This window comes from Punica granatum, chromosome 4 (assembly GCF_007655135.1).
Source record: "Punica granatum isolate Tunisia-2019 chromosome 4, ASM765513v2, whole genome shotgun sequence".
In the NCBI taxonomy this organism is placed as follows: domain Eukaryota; kingdom Viridiplantae; phylum Streptophyta; class Magnoliopsida; order Myrtales; family Lythraceae; genus Punica; species Punica granatum.
The window spans coordinates 2,467,393-2,491,424 of NC_045130.1; the positions used below are offsets into that span (position 1 = coordinate 2,467,393).

The 24,032-nt window shown below is 37.6% G+C and overlaps 3 protein-coding genes and 1 long non-coding RNA gene across 5 annotated transcripts; all 4 read right to left on the reverse strand.

Moving 5' to 3' along the window:
- Window positions 1–1,464, reverse strand: LOC116202863 (hsp70-Hsp90 organizing protein 2-like). Its single transcript, XM_031534496.1, has 4 exons — window positions 1,214–1,464; window positions 1,044–1,103; window positions 830–937; window positions 1–283 (listed from the first exon to the last, which is right to left on the reverse strand). The coding sequence occupies exons 1-4, from the start codon at window positions 1,462–1,464 to the stop codon at window positions 1–3; spliced, it is 702 nt and encodes a 233-aa protein (XP_031390356.1).
- Window positions 1,465–4,701: 3,237 nt separating this feature from the next.
- Window positions 4,702–6,354, reverse strand: LOC116206025 (30S ribosomal protein S13, chloroplastic). Its single transcript, XM_031538754.1, has 3 exons — window positions 6,138–6,354; window positions 5,432–5,656; window positions 4,702–5,102 (listed from the first exon to the last, which is right to left on the reverse strand). Exons 1-3 carry the CDS (start codon window positions 6,252–6,254, stop codon window positions 4,935–4,937), a joined length of 510 nt encoding a protein of 169 aa, XP_031394614.1. The 5' UTR covers window positions 6,255–6,354; the 3' UTR covers window positions 4,702–4,934.
- A 5,164-nt stretch (window positions 6,355–11,518) lies between these two features.
- On the reverse strand, window positions 11,519–12,309 carry LOC116205465. 2 transcript variants are annotated; one of them, XR_004156509.1, is made up of 2 exons: window positions 12,022–12,309; window positions 11,519–11,876 (listed from the first exon to the last, which is right to left on the reverse strand). It is a non-coding gene; the product is annotated as an uncharacterized LOC116205465 (long non-coding RNA). The 2 variants fall into 2 exon arrangements; XR_004156508.1 differs by having other exon boundaries at window positions 11,519–11,934.
- An 833-nt stretch (window positions 12,310–13,142) lies between these two features.
- On the reverse strand, window positions 13,143–18,792 carry LOC116203950 (nitrate reductase [NAD(P)H]-like). Its single transcript, XM_031535941.1, has 4 exons — window positions 17,646–18,792; window positions 17,401–17,541; window positions 16,200–16,432; window positions 13,143–14,712 (listed from the first exon to the last, which is right to left on the reverse strand). The coding sequence occupies exons 1-4, from the start codon at window positions 18,679–18,681 to the stop codon at window positions 13,375–13,377; spliced, it is 2,748 nt and encodes a 915-aa protein (XP_031391801.1). The 5' UTR covers window positions 18,682–18,792; the 3' UTR covers window positions 13,143–13,374.
- Window positions 18,793–24,032: the final 5,240 nt, after the last annotated feature.

A 24,032-nucleotide genomic window follows, 5' to 3' on the forward strand; every position in this document is an offset into this window, starting at 1 on the left:
TCAGCGATGATGCTCGTCAAAGGAAGGGGAGAAGGGTGGAGGAGGAACCAGAGCTTCTAGAGGGGTTGCAGACGAGGGAGAGCGAAGGAGCCACGGGGGTCGCCAGTGCTTGAGCCATTCTCTTCTGCCTTTCTCCGCTTGTCGTTCCCCTCCGACTTGCTGTTTCTTGTGAACTGAGGAGGGGCTGTGGCTCCTTCCTTCCTCTTCTACCTCAGCCTCGGCTTTGAGCCAGCCACCACTTTGGGCCTGAGATTTCAGTCTTTCTTTTTTTTTTGTGGGTTTACTGTCAATCAATTTCAGCCCAATCGTTTAACGGGTACTTCATGCTATTGCCTTTGTTTTTCGGTTCACTTCAACAGACATCGAGACCTTTGAGGCATTGACTATTGCAAGATACATACACATGGCCCGGAGTCATAAGACCATTCTTTAATAGTCACAACAATGCATATATTCTACTCACCCAAAAAAAAATGCATATATTCCAATTACACTGCAGCCTCACAGCTTCCACGAAGATTATGTCAATGTATGTTCCAAAATCCTATGGGGCGGGGGGAGCACCAGTATCTGCTACATTACTTCTGCAGCCTACCAACTCCCACGAAGATTATTTCAATGTATATTACAAAAATACAGTAATCATAGAAGTTCATGGGCTACATTTTTCCATTAACTTCGGTACTGCTCCGTTCATTCATCTAGTCATCAACTCTGGTGTCAGCCTCGGTCATGATCGACCTCTTTGAGTGCTTCAGAGCTCCCTGGGGATTCTACTGCAGATCAATCGTCAAATGTGGACACCAGCAGATGATTATTAAGAATGAACCTTGCATTTATAACATTGTTCATCGATGACTTCTCCTTGTTCCACGTCCGCTGGAGCAGATACAGTGCCCTTCTTTGGATCAGGACTGGGTTCGGGAACTGCCTCATCCTGCAGGACCGGGAAAGCAAAAGACCATCAGTCACGTCTAAGACAGAAAAGGATCAATGAAAAGCTCCACATAGTCATATCCTTATCATCTTGGTTGAAAAGAAACATTGCCTCACTCTCTTCCAATTCTTCCATGGAATCTGCCGCTTTAAGTCTTTTCACACACCTGCAGTATTTGGCAACAATTGCTTAAACCACGGGTGTCCACCATTTGAGGCCACTAAGGCAGACACTTCTTGTTTTTTCTTTCGAAATATGGCGGTACAGCTTCAGTACTTTATCAAACTATCAGACAATTGCAAATCTGAAGGATCATAATGCAGCCCTTGCAGGTAAGTCTCAGTAGCTAAGTTATATTCCTCCATGTGAAACAGGAGATCGCCTTTTCTCCTATACCCCGTGGAGGACTTTGGTTCGAGCTCGATACACTTCTCCGCATCTTTCATTGCCTCTGAGAATTCCCCCAGTTTCATAGAGCATGCAGCCCTGCTGCTGTATGCCTGCACATCAAACACTTGTCTTGGCATTTTCCCTGGGGAGTTGGCTGCAAAATATTAATGGATTATCTAATTGCCCGAACAACGGAATCGAACCATAATTACTTCATTATCCCTTGAGTTGATTGTCAGCCTTTCTGTGCAATGATACAGCAAAATCTGCAAATATAACTGCTCCTCTGCATCTGCCTCATCAGCTCACCATTTATGGCAGGACAAAAGCTTAATCAGAGATAACGAATTCCTCAACTTTATTTGCTTATTTAATCAGCAAGTAACCAAGAATATGATGGAAATGGAAAGTGGAAAGGCCAATTTTGTTTGAGCCAGAGATACGCTTACGATCAACATCTAATATGTTCGAATACTCAACAAGCATTAGCTCCAACACCTTTGCTTGTCTTGAAGTTTCATGCAATGCGTCCAGCAACTCAGGATATCGACTTTCCAAAAATGACTTCCTTAATGATTCTAGAGCAGCTTTATAAAATGATGCCTTTTGTTTGGAGAACAAAGCCGAAAAATTTGTAGTTTTAGAATGAGATCATACCATATTATGTCAGTTGAATTTGAATATTTTGCGGGGGCACTAAGGGGTTAATTATCTGCTTCTTAGTGCAAATTGAACAGTGGAATGTTGCTAGGTAAGCACCGGGTGCCACCCTCTCACTTGATGTTGAACTTGCCTTCTTCTCCGATGGCCTATTGCTAAGCATCAGATGCTGCCCCCCGCCCCCCCCCCCCCCCCCCCCCCCCCCCCCCCCCCCCTCTCTCTATGTCGGCAGACGTTCGTCCATCTTGCCCAATGTTGTACGACAACTTGGTTACCTCTTTTTTAAATTTGGGACTTTAGATTTGTTTCCCCTGCTCCAATTCCTTCTCTCTCTCTTCCCCCCCTTTGGTTTCCTTCTTAAAATTCCAATTCTTATGGACTGATCAACTTATTCATTTTTGTATCATCACCGCTGTCTTGATGCAATGTCTCTTTATATACGTGCATAATCCTCGGCCCTGTTTCCACTGATCTGTTATTTTAGATGCCATGTATACCGGTGAGCTACTATGTGCCTTTGTAGTGCTATGCAGAAACAAAATAACCTTAACCCAAAATGGGTAGCTTTCACTTCTGAAGCAAGCCTGCGCTGTGTGTCAAACAGTGGGTAAAATCAGATGTCGGTAACGTTTGGAAAAACCTGATATAAAATGCACCAAATTGTCTTTTTCCAACTAGAATTTCATGGACCTAACGCTGAACAGTGAAAAATTGAATAAAATAACACAAACCGATGAAGAAGAAGGGAAAAAAAACTGTCAGAGAGCCGAAAAAGGAAGGACTCGAAGAGATGACAAACGGGGGGGGGGGGGCAATGAGTATATATCCCTTTCATTAATGAGGATTGGACGGTTTGGTTTGCTCCAAACATAGGTCGGAGGGGAAGTCAGCCAAAAAGACAAAAAAAGAACCCGCAAGTAAGATATGAGGCTTCCTTGCCTTTATGAAAGATTGACGGGGTGATCATAACGCTGCTCCTCCATGCAGAGCCGGTGGAGTTCCTATAAATAACGGTTCTCCTGATCCTTTCATATCACATTCACTCTCACAATATTTCTCAAGCCATGGAAAAGAGAAAGCACTCCATTGATGAAATTGAGGAAACTTCTCTATGCTCTTCAAATAGAAAGAGGATCTTACTTAATGAATCTGATAAGGAGTCCAGGAGTGATGATGCTATTGATGGAAATGATTCCAACTCCTCTGATTCCCCCGCCGAAAGTGAAGATGAATCTGATGAGGAAGATAGCTACATTTCTCCCATAAGAAACAGTTCGGGCGAGGATTCTAACGAAGAGGCTATTTACACTTCTTCTGATGACTCCTCCGACAATTCCGATTCTTTCCCTGATGCTTTCGGTGTATCCACTACTGACACCAAAGACCATGACCCAGATTTCTTTGATGATGCATACTGGTGATTTTGTTTCTTTTCAGGTGTGTATGTAATGGACGATATTTTCCTTAGCTTTTGCTGAATGAACCTTACTGAACTCCGAAGAAGACCGAATAAAGCTACGTCTAGCCCACAGCCAAGCCATCTCGTTGGGCCTCAAGGAAGTCCGGATATTTCTTCGATCAGCCCACAAACAAGAGACTCCAGTGGGCTTTAGAGACGCCTGGACTTAATGACAGAAGAGTTCGCCCCAGATCGGATGTCACGCATTTCCCTCATTGACATTTTGCAATAGTTATGCTAAGGTTTCCGGCAAGTAAAGATATGCGACCCGAGCAAGTCCGTTTAATGAAATCTCTGATCAAGTAGTGTGTATCATTTAATTGGCCCGAAGGATGCTTGTCCCTGTCGGAGGCATGGCATAACAGAAAGTTTGATTACTAAAGTGTCTATTTTCTATGATTCGAGCTATACGACGATGATATGGCAACATTCTGTAATCTGCATTGTCCGCCCAATACGGACTTGATCTTCTAGTCGGGCAATGATATAATGACTATGTAAGGGAGTGACCCTTGTGGCTGCTCCGATGTCATGTTTCACATAAATAGTTTTTTACGGATAAGTTATTTACTTCAAATTTATTTTTCAATGTTTGAGAGAATATCAAGGGATCATCATGATCTCCGTTTATTTGAAGAGAGTAATAACTAGTCAAAATACTTGTAAGTGGAAAATATCAATCCAAAGCGAGCACAAATTCCCACTTATAAGAATTTTGCTTAGATGTTATTCATTCACTTTAAATAAGTAACACTCAAATAATATTTTTTCATAAATGTATCAACTGGGAGAGAGTTATAAAGTAGGAAATTGAATTTCTTTTTACATAAATTCAATTTTTTCCGGTTTTACCAAATTTTTTTTTTATAAGTTAAGCGAAAAGACTTTTTCATTAAGTAGTGAATTTTCTAATAATAAAATATATAAAGAAAAAAATACTTTTCTATAAAATACTTTTCTCCAAACAAACCGAACCTACATTTCCTTTTGGACACAAAAGTTATTGACTGGACTCGAACTACAGCTGCTTCATGATCTCACCTCCTGAATAATTTGGTGGATTTTATGTGAACATGGGCTTTCAATTTTAAGAGACGTGAAAACACCATTTCCTTGTCCTCTCGATTTCAATTTATCCTTCTAGTATGAAAAATAAAAATTCCAGCACGTCAACACCAGCAGATACATAAAGCCTCTGTCATCTTTGTATTGATGATGAATTTATGTCATGATCAATCCCGAACTTCTGATATTGTGAAAAACTCGGCTTTGCAGACGAACAAGTGATCGGCGAATAAAGAAGGGTATCAATTACTAAGAGACAGGTCGACCAAAGCTTCTTTAGACATTTCCTAAGGCCTTACGATGTTTGGTTCAACAACAAATACAGTCTTCCTGTGCACCAACTGATACCCGAGACCCGAAGTCTCATTTTTACCAAACTATTGCAACAAACACAAATGGGAAATGAAAATCTGCCCAACAGGGTTAACGAGGAGCCTTCTTCTTCCCAGCAATAGCCACACGCTTGCCCTTCAATGTTCGGCAATTGTTCTTGGTCCTCTGGCCTCTGCATGGGAGCCCCTGGATGTGCCTCACACCTCTGTAACACTGTATTTCTTTAAGCCTCCTTATAGCGAGTGCATTGAATCGTCTCTGCAATCACCCAAAATTATGACCAACTACTCAGAAGAAACCAGAGGCAGAGGATCACTTGTGAAAGAATCAACGACCAAAGTCAACACATGGTGGCTTAAATCAATGATCAATCTCCACGAATCTGTTCACTCAAGTTTATGAACATCACATATTCTTGTTTTATGGACAATTCTATAAAATCAAAGCGAAAGATATGAATAACACCAAAAATCCAAACAATGTCAATATGGTCCAACTCGTTATAAGACTTTGCAAGAACAGCTAAAGCCTTCTGGTTCAATAATGATATTAGGAATAGAAGTAGATAGTAAAGCGATATGCAATACCAGGTCTCCTTCGATCATATACTTGGAGACTTCGTCACGAAGAGTGATGAGCTCTTCCTCAGATAAGTCCTTGGTGATCTTGTTATCCATGTTGAGATCGCAAAGGATCTTGCGGGCACTGGTGCGCCCAATCCCGTGGATGTACTGGAGGGAGAACCCAACACGCTTGTTGTTTGGGATCTCCACTCCCCCGACACGGGCACACTTGATGCTTAGGCCTGGGAGCTACAGATAAAGCATCAAAAATCGCCATGAGGCCCCTCCAACCAAATTAACAACACATCCTTAAAATTGCCATCGACAACACTTGATCATAGACTTCACACGATCCAAATAAAGACAGCATTCAGAACAGACGAGCATAATCTGCTAAGAAACTTGGCATTTTTTACTACAAAACCAGCTTCGACAAGCATTGCTCTATCGTTCCTCTATGTCATCTCATCTTCAATTGAGAGACTAATCTTCTAGAAATACAAACGACATAACATTAATTCTTCCAAAAAACCAGAAGGAAAAATAAAATAAAATCGCAGCTTTGGCAGCCGTAAGAGGAATTCAAACGTCAGCCCTGTAGCCAATACTGAGAGCTCCCACTCTCTCTCTCTCTCTCTCTCTCTCTCCCCCTAATCGTAATTTCTCTCGCGGGGCAACCAGAAGGTGAAGCAAAGCTAGAACTAATGCTGCAAGAACAAACAACAGTTACCTTGGGAGGGTTGGGGACGGGGAAGGGGAGAAGGGTGGAGAAGGAACCAGAGCTTCTAGAAGGGTTGCAGATGAGGGAGAGAGAAGGAGCCACGGGGGTCATTAGTGCTTGAGCCATTCTCCTCTACCTTTCTCCGCTAGCCGTTCACCTCCGACTCGCTGTCTCTGGTGAATTGAGGAGGGGCTGTGGCTCCTTCCTTCCTCTTCTACCTCAGCCTCGGCTTATCCGCTCAAAACTTTCGAGTCTCAGACGGCTAATTTCAATTTGGCCCCTCGAATACGATCTTTTTCAGTCACTGTCCTCGAACTTTTTCAGTTATCTCTTGGGCCATTGGAGATGACAAAAACAATCCCGGGCTTCAAGCCCATTTAATGGCCCAATTTCTCCTCAGCCCGTTCTTTGTTTGGTCCTTGTCTCCTTTCCCTTAGGGGCAAAGGATTGGAAGAATTAACTATTGACATTGCATTGAACGAGCGAAAGAATTTTCTTGGAAGAAAATGTGAAGAGGCTTTTTCCGGAAGCCTGAACTATTTTACGATACCAATTACTGCAGAAATGTTGCACGGGATCGGTCGAGGCTCGATCATCTCTCTTCCTGTGGGGTTGACCAGAAGTTGGGTCTGTGATGGGCCTCTTGGGCCAGACCATGAAAATGTGCACCCGAGTGATTTGTGCGCTTCAATCGTCAATTCTTCCACACGATTAGGTCGCCATCAGCTTAGGGCACTCACATGTTCATTATCCACACCAAAAAGGGACGAGAAGGCTCTTAAGTCTACTAGCGTTTAGGGAAGTTTTTGGCAATGTTGATTTCTACATCGATCACTTTACTACATTTTTCGATCCTTGCGTATCCGTGTTTTCTTTTTTTTTGTTTTGTCACAAATACCAACCAACCCGAAACAAATACCTAATGGCCAGTAATTCATAAAATTTAATACGTGGAAAGTATGAGAATAAATACCAGCTTCGATGTCGACGGAGCATTACAAAAATAAAATAAAAAAAATGGTCAACGGAAGAATTTCGTCAGTTGTACTGTTCTGACTATGGGGCAAATTGCTGGAAACCACTGGCCATTAGTTTATCTTCTTCTCCTAATCTAGATTAGCGTCACATTGTAAAAAGCTGCAAGACCTTTCGATGTATAAAGGGCCGTCCAGCTGGGAAGCAAAAGCCCCCATTTTTTCCTGATATTTTATCTGAAAGTTTACGTCGTTATTCCAATTCTAATTATAGAAAGTTCCAAATTGGGGGGTTTTACTAATCAAACAGAACGAGTATTATATATGTTCAGTAAGGGAGTTTTCGAGTTTGACAGCTAGATATTATTCATGCCCAAGTGGATGAACCCGTTATGAACTATTTCTATCATTTCTTGGACTCGTATGTCCGGTAAATGAAAGAATAGTTCGTTTTCACCGGCGTCCATGAAGATCAATAGGGGACGGAGTACAGGCTTCAGTGATTGGCTTGATTGCCACAATTATATTATATTGTGCTTAACTCATTTCTTTTTCTTTTTTTTACATGTATATTCATTTGTAGTATTAGTTTGGAGGATTTTCTCTGATGTATTCATTTTTGTAATTTATCTCTTGAGCATGTTACTTTGTACTCAGTTTTTAGTAATGATAGAATCTTCATTACTTATGTGACAGAAAAATGGAAGAATATTAATGCAAAATGAATTTTGGAAAAAAATTGTGAAAATTTATTAATAAATGTGTAGTAACAGTTATTTTAGTAAGCAATGTAATAGAAAAGTAAAAGTGCCCCACTATTATAATTTATCTGTGACATGGACCTCCATGGCCTTTGAAGTTATAGAAACAAAGATGATCGTGTCCACTTTCGCCATGGAAAATTATTAATTATTAGTATTATAAAAGATATCTTTTTTCTTGCACTTTACAATAAAAATTACAAAGCTATGATGAAATAGATGCAAAAGAGCAGATAGTGAATATTCAGCTTGGCCCTATTTCACATATGGCCTTGACTCGTCCACTGCATCATAGCAAGTGGGCCACGGCTAATGACCTCAACTTCTTTGAAGCTTCCCAATCGTTGAATCGCCTCAAATAATATGGCCACCCAAGGACGACATTCTTTCACATAATAGTGAAAAGTTTCTCTCACTATCAAGTTAAATTTATAATGCGATCACAATATGTGAATTAACTTTCACTCTTAATATGACAAAATTTAAAAATAAAAATAAAAAGAATTTATGAGAAGTGAGTGATTTCAACTTTCGAGAAGCGTCTCAAGTAAAATATTATGAGAAGCGACTCTACCTTTTAGGAAGGTCTCAAACGAACTGTGGAGAACGATTATACATTTTGAAAGATTCAATGTGACAATTTAATAAATCATTATAAATTAATCTTTTGGTCTTGCATGACGTTGGTCATTTTGATTTCGAGAAGTAAGGTAGAATCACTTGTTGCATTATTATTGGCAGTCACACCAGACGAAATGTTATGCGGGGAGAAGCTTTCTCCTTATTATGTGGTACTTTTCAATGCGTCATCTCTGTTTTTAGTATTGTATATAGATATTTCAATTTTTAGTGACGAAAGAGCACAAATGAGTCTACTAATAAAGGATAAGTATTGAATAAAACTCGAATATGGAATCTTTTTGTATTATGAAGGGGCACATCACTGTATTACACCCCACCTAATTGATAGCCATTTATCAGGACTTGATCCATATTCGATGTTCGTTTGCCCTCGGCTAACAAACAAAACTAGTGACGCTCTGATATTGACCATAACAGCTGCTTCCTATAATTTCTTTAGGACAATTTCTTCCGACGTGTACAACTTCTACACGACTTTTGGAAGTTTCAAATGTGAAATAAGCATGTTGGATTCAAGAGGGTGGCGAAGGACGGTAAAAAGAACCTCAATCCATCGCAATTTCAGCTTGATTAATCTCGCCAGACGATTCCCGAAGTTGGTGGCTGGACATTCTTTTCGAGAAAATCCTATTGACATCCCTATGTTACATACTCTACTCTAATTTGAATCATTCAAGCTATATGACAAACATAAATATTAAAAGTACACCGTATACCTTCAACATAATCTATGGAGATCAGCCAATTTCATGCCACAATTATATTATATATCGAGCCTCTACATCCGAAACATATACATGTTTGGCAAGTATACCTACTATGAAGTTCGTAATGTTTAATTATGTCCTTACATCTTGAACTTAAATATAACAAATAATTATTTCCAAAGCTTAGATAGTCGGGAAAAAATGAGTTTTATTTTTATGAAAATCCTAGTTTATTAAGGGTAGAGCGACGTTGACAATAGATCTTATAAAGGAGCCGAAGTGTGGAATCTATAATTTATAGGCTAGCTTATTAATTTAACCAAAGTGAATTGATTAGATGGAGTAATCTATTAATATTAATATTCCAGTAATATAAGAAAGTCAGCTGCACTCTTCATTGAAGTTTTACATCTATAATTAACTAGCAAGCATATAAGAAGGGACTATAGTGTAGTAATATACGCTATCGTCTATTAACTTACAAGTTTAAGGTTTGATTTTTGTAATTGGATTACTTGTGCTCCTTTATTATATTTCTATTTTTATATCCTTGGACTTCACATTGCAAACCCCCTCAAAAAAGAAAGAAGAAAAAAGAATATGCAACTGGGAAGTTAATTAAACATTTGAATTACTTAATCAAGTCCTCAACCAGATAATTAAGGAGAGAAAGAGTTTGATGCCATCATTAATTTGTCTTTATAAGCACGTTCAGTGGTGCTGGGTCATCCACTTTTCTCTTCTTTATTAATAATTTGTTTTATTTTTCTTTTTTGAATATATATATTCATCTATAATTAGTCCTCCTAGCCTATTTGCCTAAGAAAAGAATCCTCCAACTATACTCACACGGTACAAATGCGTTTTCTTTTTATAAGTTCACATGGTAAAAATGCCAGATTGATGAATAAATTAAAACCAATTCCAAGCAATAGAACTAATATTGTGGAAAATGATCGGCAGTTTAGCAAAAACCTTTTTTTTTTCATTTTTCCAAATAGATGATAATTTTTTTTGTAGGAAATAAATGATAATTTAGACTTCCCTTTATTTTTTTTTAAAAAGAACATATATCATAAAATATTTAGTATCTTGTGTAGTTTTAACATGTTAATTTTAGAAATTAAGGTTTCGAAGTCAGGCAGAGAAAATTGTTTTCTTTTTGGTAGATGAAAATTGTTTTATTTTAGTTCACCCCAATCGAAAAAAGGTTTTATTTTAAGTTAATAAAGACTGAAATGGACATGTTGGGTTCATGCACATAGGTTAAAGAATCTCCCTTTCAATCCCAATGACCTGGGAACCATTTCCAAGTTGCTGGGAATTTTTTATTTGATTAATTATTTAATTAAAGAAGCACAAACAACACCCCCACCCCCCCCCCCCCCCCCCCCCCCCCCCCCCCCCCCCCCCCCCCCCCCCCCCCCCAACAACCCAAAAAAAAAAGAAGAAGAAGAGAATCCTACCAACTCACACATATTTAATCATAAGTTTGTGGTTTATTTAAGAATTATGTTGCCTGATGATTTTAAGGCTGACATCTTCGATACTTCATAATTTAATGAAACCACATCAAGTGGAATATACACATATTAGACCATAGTATATGGGCCGGTCAAAAAGGTTGAAATTGCACTTACCTTAGTTTAATCAAATTTCTCACTTTTTAAGTTCTTATTGAGTTTAATCAAGTGGATTTGATTTCCTTGTTTTCTAGGCCTCATGCAATTGAGTGTCTACAGCCGATATTTCGACCTAATATTTTTGGCTCATATATACCTGCGGGTTAATTTATACATATATAATAGACACAAACTGATAATAACGTCTTCCAAAAATAATAATTTGTATCTATTAGGTTGAGAAAACAAAAGAAGCTGAAAATGTTACTAGTCATTCCTGTGAAAGGAAATAAAACCCAACTATTCACGTGAGAGACGTAATGTTGGGCCAAAATGATATATCGAATGACTGATATGTGTCTAAGTTCCCACTGCATCAAGGTCGCTCCGAATAGACAATTGCCATTATCATTCGGCCAATTTGTGATATATGCCCTGTAGGTCGTAGGGTTAGAGATATTCCAAATATAGATAGAGAAGGAAAATGAGAGAAAACTCCATGGTTTGTGTCAAATTCTAATATGTCGCCGAAGAGATGAAAAAGACACACGTAATGATCTGTGAATTGAAACCACGAGAGTAGAAGATATATCAACTATTTTGCACGACTCAATGAATTACAAATGACCATCTTAACTAATTATACACTGACGGGTGAAAGGAAAATAAGGGAACAAGACATACTACCGAAAAAAATTCGCTTATATTGAATTCATAATCTCTCAATTCTGGGTTGGTACGTTATGCCATTACACTAAGGCCGTTTTCTCATACCCGTAAACTATTAGAAATAAATAATCTAACCGATTACATTTTAATAATAACAATTAAAATATATTCTAACAGTTTTTCTTTCTATTTTTTATTTTTTTGATTGTAAGAGAGGCGTATGACATGATACAAGAATATAAATAGTAAAATTAAATAAAGAGCATGAAAGTTTAATTGATAAAGATCGAAACCCGAAACCTCATGATTCTGGACGGCGACTTGTGTCACTCCATCAAATCTCTTTCCTTCCATTTAGCTTTCTTTTAATACACTGGAGGGGACAGTGGAGATTAGATTAGAGGGGGCCACGGCGCGGGTAGATCGGAATCCTGAAGGGTTACGGAAGCAATGCATATTGGCTGGTCTCTCTGCGTTCGCGGGGAATGGAAAATAAAAAGGGGAAGGGACAAGCTGACCTTTGGCACGCACCAAACGACAGCTACCGCAACCGGCCAATCCCATCCCATCAGAAGCTAAAGGAGGCTGTGCTTTGGCTTCCCCGCAGAGGCTGCGGCCACTCACTCTCTCTCTCTCTCTCTGTCTCTCTGTTTGCGCTCTCCGCGCGCATCTGAAAGTCTTTACACTGACATAGTACTACTGGATGCGGCGATATTATTACCGAATTGGCCTCACCCACAGGACTCTTTAATTCATAGCCCCCACATCCTCCCCACCACTTGTAATATCATTCTCCCTTCCTTCCATCTTTAATAATTTGAGCCGTACTTGCGATCGCGTTATTCACGTTACTCCAACCTCTTATATCCTCCATCGGTCAAGCCCGACTTTTATAATACCCCGTCGTCACACGTGAAGTATACTAGCAATATGTGTATCCTAATAGTTGATAACTTCTCGATTCTCGAATCGTGAGAGATGCATAATGAATCGTGAGATACATGCATGCATGCAGTAATAATGAGGGTTTCACTTATTGACAGACTTGGAACATATTTTAGGATAATGCATGGGAGTTGAATTAACCCTAGGGCAAGATTAAGAAGAGGTAAATTTGCATGGCATGAGAAGGTGAAATAATTTTAAGTTATACAATCAAAGAAGATGTAGCGTAACGGAGTACGTTCTCATTCCAGCTTTGATACCTTGGTGAAATTACCCAGGCCCTTTTATTAGGAGAAGGTCTTGTGTGCAACGGTGGTATCACATGAGATTATGCACATAAAAAATATTATTTTTATTAATAATGAATTATTTTTGTTAACAATAGATTTTTTTCCTATTTTTATTTACATACTAAAAACGAAAATGACAAACCCTTATTGACTTGTGGCATTGCCATATGGTATTATCATTTCCTTTATTAGATATTTAAGATTTTTATTTTATTGTGCTAACTCATTAGCCTCCATTGTAACCGAAAAAAATTAATTTTTATTTTGCCTCCTTTCTTTGAAATTAAAAAAAAAGTGGTTTGGTAATTTAAAAAAAAAAAGGGATGTTAAAGTCATTACCTTGGACCATATTTACGGGGGAACGATGATTCTCCTTGCATTGTTTTAAATGACGAGTACAAATATAGTAGACCATCGAGCTGGTTGAAAAATATCAAAGGTCAAAAGAAAACCCCACCCCCTTCTCTTATTTTTCGGAAACTAATAATACACATGAAAACTTAATAATTATACAAAGAGACGAACAAATACAAGGAATATGCTATTATATTTACAATGCACATATTACAGTAGCTCATCTCTTAATTCAACGTGCGTCCTTCACCGTTGGTCGATCGATGGATCGATCTTAATCATCTAAAACACTAGCAAGGAATCCTTGACATCATAGTTCATCTTCTCCAGGTTCGGTTGTACAGCAAACTGAATCATTGGCGGGGGCCCACAGGCTAGAGCCAGCGTGTCTGCGGACCCTTCCGGAATATGTTCCCTGAGAATGTCCTCGGTGATGAACCCTAAACCGTATTGCCACCCTTCTCTGATGCTCTCCTGCACCACGTACCATACCTTGAACCTGTCGTGCTTCTTGGCCCACTCGTCCAGCTCATCCCTCAGCAGAATGTCATCCTCCGTTCGGTTCGCATAGACGACGTACATTTCGGTCTGGTCCTCCGGATCCTTGAGGATCGCTTGACACACTTGATAGATGGGAGTGATTCCCGTTCCACCGGCTAACATGGCTAGCTTCTTGGCAAACTTGGGCTTCCCGTGGACCGTGAAGTTCCCACGACCGGTGTACTCAATGTGTCCCAGAGGACCCTTCACGTCTAACGTGGACCCCAATGGTAGTGAGTCGATGTATTGTGACATCATCCCTCCATTCGGGAACTTCGGGTGCACATTCTTGAAGTAAACCTTGACGACTAGGTCAAAATAGCCGACCTCATCGATGCTGCTCGTTGGTGTATACGCCCTCATGCAAAGCTTATCATTGATGGTTGCACAAAGAAATATGTGCTTTCCGACCGGTAACCCTAGGACCTGATCTTCCGACGGCAAAGCAAACCTAAATACCCGGACGTCATGAGAAATGGAAGTCTTGGCCACGAGCTTGCATGGGATTTTCTCTCGTGGAACGAGAGCAACGCTCCTTATAGGTGCGACTACTTCCTTAATTGGAGCTAGGTGGCTTAAGTTTCCTGAGCCATGCACGGAGTTATTGGGTGAAGAAGCCGTGGACTGATCGGAAGTATAACCGGAAGTTACCAACTCGCCGATCCGGTAATCTTCTAGAAGTTTCTTAGCCTTGTCCGAGTGAATTGCATCGAACTCCTCAGTGCAGTCGGTCCCAGCATTAATGAGGATACTGTCAGCACCACCGGGGTGGTCCTTCAGGAACTTGGTACAGTCATAAATGTGGCCGTGGACTATAATCCAGGCGGAGTCGGCCGAGTTGTGCTTCTTCACCTCGGACATGGGGTACGTTTTCGAGGAGGTGTTCATGAAAGGTGTGGAGACACTCTTCTTCAGGGTCTGGCCTGCATCAGTGGATAGCTCTAGGTGCTTCTCCTTGGCCATCCATCCACCGGACTGGTTGCCGGGCTGGGTCGGGTGCTCGAACACGATACCAATTTCGCCCTTGTGGCGCTTGCACACATTCGTCTTCACCCGGAACCAGCAGTTGTTCATCATCCCCTGTCAATAATGTATAGAACATACGTCATCAATGAAGGATCAAGGATTCAAGTATAAATATTACATATCAAATGAAAGTGAATCTAAGGAAACAATAACATATAAGATAAGAATTATTCTTTCACATCTACAAGAATTTACATAGTTGATTAAGTGATTTTTTATTAAATTTGTAAACCTTCTTTATAATCGAAAAAAAATAAATAATTTTTAATAATAAAAATAACAAGCTAGTGGCTAACGAAAATAACCTGACATTGTTCCGTAAAATCACAATATATTCTCAATTTTTTTTTACTAATATTGATTTTCATTTTAATATCAATTTGATTTTGATTACGAGGTATCAGATCGATCGGTTTCAAGAAATAAAATAATAATTGGAATCAACCGAAGATGGGAGGTGGCCGCCGTTCTTCGGATGGCTCTGTCGCCCACGTGCTGGAAGGGGGCACATTTGACTCCTCTGGCACTTTTTAATTTGTCCTAAAAAATGACCTTGACCGCTTGGTGATTTATGGAATCTTTTTATTAACATTTTTTTAAGTCCAGACTACAAGAATCATCGTCATGTGAACGAAATCTTCTTGGTGATTTTCATTGCCTTAGACAGCTCAAAGGCAGTCGCAAGCTCCTTTGTCAATTTTGGCATCCCCCTTTCAAGAAATTACTAGTCGTGTGGTGTTTGATTATTCAGTGACATTGGATATTTTTCAAACTGAATGCTATAAGTTCTACCCTCAGTTTGTCATCTTATGAAATAAGAATGGATGCACGATGACATCTAGTTGATTGATAACGATGGGCCCATTAATTGAAAACGGTGTAATGTCATGGACCACATACGATCAGGCCACGAATAAACGTCTCACGTCATTAACGACATGCGCTACATCTCAATATTGTAGTGAATGAGTGTGTGGTGAAAAACAAAAAAAAATGCATCCAGTTTTAGCCCCTTATGACCGACCACTTACGCTCCATAAAATTATATACCGTAGCACCGTGAAAGATATTTGGGGTTAAATATTATATGATTTTATCGTTTTCTCAAATCTATTTCATATTTAAAAAATTATTCAATAAGGCCTATAGTTTACATATTGTTCCAAATTTTTCTTGCCGTCAATTTATCCGTTAATGAAACGTAAGTAGATTCCAAATCTATCACATGATTTTAATTTTTTTCAAATCTATCTTATAATTTTAATTTTTTTTATCAAATCTATCACGAATAAAGGGTTACAGTGACAAGAATGAGTCCCATTACGATCCACATCAGCAACATCATTAAATATTGAAGGATAAATTAATGTCGAGATATATTTGAAATTAAATATAAACTATGAATCTTTTTAGGTAATTTTCAAATTATAAAATAAATTTTAAAAACGAGTAATATTATGAATTATTTGTCGTAATAACTCCAAGATATTGATGCTGCATGCATATTAACCTTATTAGCCGAGTAAATGAAAGATACGTACCATGACGTTCCAGATGAGCTTCTCGGGCTGGGTGTTGAGTGTCTCGTCCCACGCGCGCACTGCTATCTCTTTGGTCCCGAGCAGGTTCAGGACCTCGACCTCGAGGGACCAGAAGCACCAGCACCAGTATTTCCCGTACTTGTTGGGCTTCTCCGGCTGGTCGAGGTCGCAAACCTGCCACGTCTCGCCTCCGTCCATTGTAACCTCGACGCGTGTTACCTTCTTCCCTCCACCTGTTTTCGCAGTATTAACCAATCAATGAACCCGAATTTAAATAAGAACATAACTGAGAATTCTTTAAAAAATATTCTGAGTGGAGTTTTTTTTTTTTTAGGTGGTAATGAATGAAATATTATTATATTGAAGACTGGGGAGCTTCAGTAAAGTGATCATATATATATATATATATATATATATATATGTGAAAAAAATGTGCTTTTGTTTTTTGTTTTGTTTCATTTCCAGAAACCAAGGTGCTACTTCGATCATCCTAAAAGGTGTCCAACATAAAATATTGCATAATATATTCTACCGTCGCATATTCTATGAGCCAATTTGTCCGCCCATCTGAACTATATTTTATTCTATTCAATTCAATTCAATAAAGGTAAACATCATAGATCCATACCCCCGTTTCCTTTGCTGGTATAAGCATGGGAATCCTCAATTTTTTGTAATCGTAAAATTTTTACTGTTAACTTGAAAGGTATTTATTAATTGCCCTTATATGGTATCTGTTGAGAGAGTATACAGTCCACTAGTTTTATGAAACTCGACTAATAATTGATATTTGTGAAAGAAACTAATATAATAGAGAAAAATTCTCTCTCCTCTTTTAATGTATTGGTTATTTATTGATGGAGTTTTACAGAGTTAACTGACTATGTAATACTTATTGAATATTTTCTCGACATTTAGAAATAGTGAAGTCGATTCTTGCTGATATACTCTCTCCACCGATTTATTTCTCCTCCTTAGGATCTAAATGTATGAACTAGAGATGCTAATATTTTGAAAATTCCAACTACATAATAATGTCAAATTCAGGCCGACCATCTTTTTCATATGATGAAGGTAGCATCCAAAAATTACGATAGAACTTTAGATCTGGGCTCTACGATTTAGAATTAGAATACGAACAAATTGGGAAATGACATCTTAGCCTTCGGGCAATAGCAGGGGGAAGGAAGGAGATTCTCACCGGAATACGCGTAGCCCTTCAACGTGTAAGGCCGCTGGGTCGTCCACGAGTTGATGGGCAACACTTCCTCATGCGACGGCGTCGTAATCACGGAGTTTATATTCAGCTCGTTTATTATGTACTCCGGCTTATACCACCATGCTGCCAAATATCAATTAGTTAACAAAATCCATCATGATGAATTTCCTCTATAGAGAAAAACAGTAATGTCAGAAGCACCCCATAATTACTAATCATATTCGTACCTTCGGCATTTGCTAGTTCGGCATCTACGTGAGAGGGCAGGACGCGGTTATCCTTATAGTGATAGTAGTTGTCGGACTCCTTCGTGGTAACGATGATCCGCTTCAACCACTTCACCATCCGGCCCCCGATGCATCCTGGGATGATCATACGGACGGGGAAACCATGGTCCGGTGAGAGGGGCTCGCCGTTCTGCATGTATGCGAGGATGATATCCCTGGCCGGGTCCATGGCCCACTCCTTCGTAATGCTCGTTGCGTACTTGGACCCGCCGCCCCCGGGTAGGTCCTCGGCCCCCTCGAAGCATACATTCATGGCCCCACTCTTCCGGCTCATGATCCCCACTCGCTTCAACACTTCCCTCAGGGGCACGCCCCGCCACACGGAGGTCGACACTCCGGCCGGGCCCCAGTTGAACCCGATGGTCTGCTTGACCATGTTCTGCTCCTTGCGGCGGTTCCCCGCGCACACGAGGGTGGTGGGGAACTCGCGAGCCAGGAAGTCGTTAACGAGCTGGTCCATGGTGAACCGGGTCGGGCGCTTCACCAAACCGGTGACCTCCACGGTCCAGTCCTGCCACGCGGCCTTGGGCACTGGGCCGTGGTTGCGGACGTAGTGGAGCGGGACCGGGGTGATGAAGCCGTGGTGCATGAGGTGGCCCAACGGGGCCTCCGCGTTGAAGGGGTGCTTCCCGGTGAGGCGGACCATGGTGGGGTGGCGCTCGATCCAATGGTCGGCGGTCCCCTCGTCACGGGCGTCCAAGGTGGACGGCTCGAGCTCGCTGTTACCCTTCTTGATAAGATCCCGATAGGTCTCGAGCTCACTCAGCTCGTCATCACTGGATGTCTCCTCCTCCTCCTCCGCATTATCATTGAAGAAAGCCACCTTCTTCCGGGTGAAGCCAGTGGTGGTGCGGTTGCGCAAAGGGGAGGAGTCAGTCCTAGAGGCATGGTTGGGGCCAGGTTTGAAGGAGCGGACGACGCCGTTCATGCCAGGCTCGAGGTGGGAGAACTGGCGTTTATCGACTGAGGCCGCCATTGCAGGAAGGATGATCACTCGGCTTGTTTTTCTTTTTTGGTTTCCCTCCTTGCCTTCTTTTCCCTCAGGAATGAGGTGTCTGGTGGTGGGGTGATTCCGGGAGGAGGCCAATGGGGATGAGTTTATATAGGCCACAATGCCACATGGTCATGGCTTGTGTATGTAACGTGTTGAGCTTTCAGTGGGCCCACCCCCATCGACGGATTATATTTATCTCACATTTTTTTTTGGGGTAAGACATTTATTTCACACTTGCTGCTTATTATTATTGTATTGTATTATATAAGAAATGCATGTATGCATATATATTAGATTTTTTTTACCCGTGTGTTACACAAGACTTTTATGATAAATATATTTTTATTTACATAATTCAAATTTAATTGTTTTAGTTAAATTTCAAAAAAATTCAGGAAAAGAGAATCCTTTTTTTCTATAGTATATAATACTAATTATACCCAAATATATTTAGGAATTTTGATCAATTCATATATTACAAATATATTGGTGGGAAGCAAAAAAAAATAAAAAGTGGTGTAACGTTTTCAAAATTGTCAATTTTTTCAAGCCGATAATAAATTAGCAGCTATAACTTTTTTTTTTTCATTGCACTTACTTTCTGTTATCTTTTGTTGTTGTTAGTAACCTCCAGAGATCTTGATCACTTTGTTGTACTATAAAGTATTCTCTTAATTGAGATTTCTGATGAGTTACCAAAAAGAAAAAAATTGAGGATAATTAATTTTTCACTATTTGTTGTGCATTTTTTAGTCAAAACTCAATTATTAAATATCATAAATTTAAATAATTTTAGCTAAAATGAATCAATTATTTCAATTGGAGATTTATTTAATTGAGCTTTTAAAAGATTTACAATAGTTTTAAAACATTATTCAATACAGTTTAAATTCATATAGTTATGAATTTTCTTTATTTTTCTAAGTTTACGAATATTTATTACTATTGTAATAACAATAATGATTCAAATTAATGTATCTTCATTTTCATACTTGCTCCTATTATTTATAGGGTAAATTGCATTGGTGGTCCAAAATGTTTTACAAATGTTTCATTATGATCCAAATAGTTTTTTTCGCTATATGATAGTACAAAATGTTTCAAAGTTGTTTCATGATGGTACAAACCGTCAACTCGAGCTTAACGCCGTCAAGCCGACGCTGACGTGGCTACTACGTGTCACCTCCTTGCTGACGTGGCCGAAAAATTTTAAATAATTCTAAAAATTTTAAAAATAATTTTAAATTAAAAATAATTTTTATTATTTTAAATTAAAAATAATATTAATATTAAATTTAAAATTATTTACAAAATTATTTAAAATTATTTTTTAAAAAAATATTTTAAAATAATTTAAGATTTTAAAATAATTTTTTTATTTTTTTCTAAAATTTTACTATTTTTTGTATTTTTTAAAATTATTTTTTGTATTTTTTAGGAAATTTTTAAATTTTATTTTCTTTTAAATGACATAACGCACTATTATTGGTTCCACGTAACAAAAGTGACACATAAGACGTGCCACGTCAGCAAAATGCTAACGGCGTTAGGGCCAATTGACGGTTTGTACCATCATGAAACAACTTTGAAACATTTTGTACCATCTTGTAGCGAAAAAAACTTTTTGAACCATAATGAAACATTTGTAAAAATTTTGGACCACCAGTGCAATTTACCCTTATTTATAATAATATGTTCGATTAATTAATTTTTATTTTACATATTAATCTATGAATTACAATACATTTACTATTATACCCCGTTTATTATACAACATTGATGGTAAAATTTACATCGAATTGGCATTGACATTGATGGCAAAAATACTAATATGAGATCATTTAATGCAAACAATTAGTAGATTTTATCTTTCATAGTTGATTTATTAGTGTTGGGAGGTGGAATTTAATATTTTTTATTATCATATTTAACATTTTAAGTTATTGACCGTAATTTATTTTTCTCCACACATATATATAATATCTATTCACTTAGACATATTGACCATATGGCATATATACACTACAATCCATTAACTGTAGTCAAGTTTATATAAATATAGTTAGCTGAAACTTGTATAATTTTAACTAAAATGACTTAATTATTTTAATTAGAGATTAAAGTATATTTATTTTAATAAAATCTCATACAATTATTTAAGTTTTGAGGATAATTTTTAATTTGTTTATTTTTTGTGAATATGTGTATTAATTGTGTATATATATATATGCAATTATGTCACTCTTTACTTGCATTTAATTCATGTAAATATATCATTAATATAGTATTTATTTTCTTTGAAATAGTCCTTTTTTAATCCTGAATATTATTTACACATTTATGTTTATGACCTTATAATATTTAAAAATTATTGAGGATATTTTTTATTTTTTTATTTTTTTTGTGAATATATGTATATATATATAATTATGTCACTTTTATTTGCATTTAATTCATGTAAATATATCATTAATATAATATTTATTTTTTTTGAAATAGAATTTTTTATTCTTGAATATTATTTACATATTTGCCTTTAAAAACTTATAATATTTAGAAAATACCTTTCTAACCCTATTTAATGTGTGGGATACAACTTTATATATATATATAGTTAGTTGTGTATGCAACAATTGCATCAAGAAATTAGCATTCGTAAACTAGTAAGTTAAACATCATGCTGAATGTACATATCAGGCAATTCACATCGATCGAGAGATTGTCTCTCTAAACTGACATGTTACCTTGCTTGCTCGTACATATACCATATATTTGATTCCATTTGCCAATTCTATTGAGTTACGCATGAAGGAATCGTTTGGTACATGAGGATGAATCACAATGGAATAGAATGGATTTTTCCTAGAGTGAAATGCAATGATATTGAAAAAAAATTATAATATTTTTTTGTTAAATATGACAACATGAAGAAATATATCATCATAACATTAGACTTAACTATCAAGATTCCATTATATATATATAAATATATTATTAGGTATATGAGGTTGAAAGAAGAAATGGGGCAATGGCCATTATATATTGCCCTTTGCCGGTTCACATGACTGATCCTAAATGAGGAAATGGAGGGGAAAGAGGTGATGATTCATATAGTAACATCCAAGCATCAAAATGGGAAGAAGTGTCTTTGACATTTGTATTAGCCTGACTGACGTAATTAATATGCTATTTCTTTTGTTTTCGTTTTCCACACGCACATTAAAACAGAGAGAGAGAGAGGGAATTTGGAATTATTATTATTATTAATGTAATTTGTCTCGATCGGGCAGGGGAGTGGAGCTGGGGCTCTGGGACGAGCTCAGAGGTTGCGGTGGGCCGTTTCCTGGGACGAGCCACACAGGCGGACAGGACAGGACAGGACGGGGGCACCACGGCAACCAAGGAAATTATCCGCCACTTGTTTTTTTTTTCTTTTTCCTTTTATTACGTAAGAAATCAGTATTTTAGCTGCATAAATCCTATGATTAATGTATTTTGTATCCCTTTCCTTCTCTCTTTTAAGACTTTAATTTTTTAGTTGGCTTTATTTTTCCTATTGTAATTATTATTAATTATGTAGGCGTATGACTGGGTCCACAAACCAATGGTGCAACTTGCAATAACTTGTAGCTCGTAACTAATAGCACAAATATCACTAATTTATATGTATAGTTATATATTTCGATTAATATATATTTTGTTAATTATATGAGATGGGGACGTATGGGAGTTCATGGGCATTGAGCTGAGTTGCATGGAAGCTTCATGAAAGGACGTCTCTTACATTATACTGGGTACTTGGGTCGTGTTGCCGATCCATCGATTTTAATGGATACCATACTTCCTCCAGCTGTTAAACAAATTGGAGATTTTTATTTTTTAATTCTCGGGGTCGCAAAAGTTATAAGCTGGTTAAATTATGATACATTGAAATTTTATAAAAATAGAGTATTTAAGTCCAATTGATCTTTTTTGGGTTATAAGGAAAGTCTGTGAATTTAGTACAATAAAATATAAATTCTAATAGCTAATAAAGGGGCATAGATAGTCCCATTACGAGTATCAAACCTAGGATCTCTTGATTATTAGACGAAAGCGTGCATCACTGCACTATATTCTTTGATAGTCGAATTTTAAAGCATGAAGGCGAGGCTATTATCGTGCTTTTTGGTGTTATGGTGTGTTCTTAAGAGAATTGGTGCATTGCATGGTTGAGTTCAAGCTGAGGATAATGCAAGATCAGCTGTGGCAACTGCGGTCACCGCGGGCATGCCGCAGCAACCCACTCTAGATACCTGCAGATACTTTCTAGACACCAGAGCCAAAGCTTTCAAGCTCTGGGCTGATTTTAGGAAGAAAGCAAAAGGAAATATCAGCATGAGTACCTGTTGAATTAGATTAAAAGTTGAAAGAATAAGGTTAGGATAAAGGTATCTTTTCCTTTTTCATGTAGATGACGAGGCCGAAGCCGCATGGAGAAAAAAATATAAGTTCGACAAAGAATAAATCATCAGACTAGGTAAAGCTCGGGTAAGTAAGTCCCAATTAAATCACCTAGAGGATTCTCACCAAGGTAAGCAAGTAAGTCCCAATTATTTATTTATAAATTTCACTACAGTTAATGGATTAGAGTATATAGATGCCTTACGGTCAATATGTCTCAGTAGAGAGATATTATATATATGTGTGGAAAGAAATAAATCACGATCAATAATTTAAATGATTAAATATGATGATAAAAATATTAATTTTCACCTCTCAACACGAATAAATCGGCTATAAAAGATAAAGTCTACTGATTTTTTTGCATTAAATGGTCTTATAATATTATTTTTACCGTCTATGCCGATGTCAATTCAATGCAAATTTTACCAACAATGTTGTATAATAAATAGGGTATAATAATAAATATATTGTAACTCATAGATTAATATGTTAAATAAAAATTAATTAATCAGACATATTATTATAAATAATAGTTATAAATATGAAAATAAAGAATACATTAATTCGAATCATTATGGTTATTTCAATAGTAAATAGATATTCGAAATCTTAGGAAAATAAAGAAAAATTATAATTATATGAATTTAAATTTATTGCATAATATTTTAAAACTATTACTGCTCTGTATAGATTCAAAGTGAGATTTTAAAATTTTACTTTAACTTAATTTTATTCACAACAAAACAAAATAATTCATATAAAGTCAAATGGTGAGCCCCATTTATACCACTCATTTTCAAAATCAAAATCATGTAACTCATACAAAGTCAAAGAATGTGTCCCATACATAACCATTTATATCACTCTTTTTCAAAATCTGATTTTAA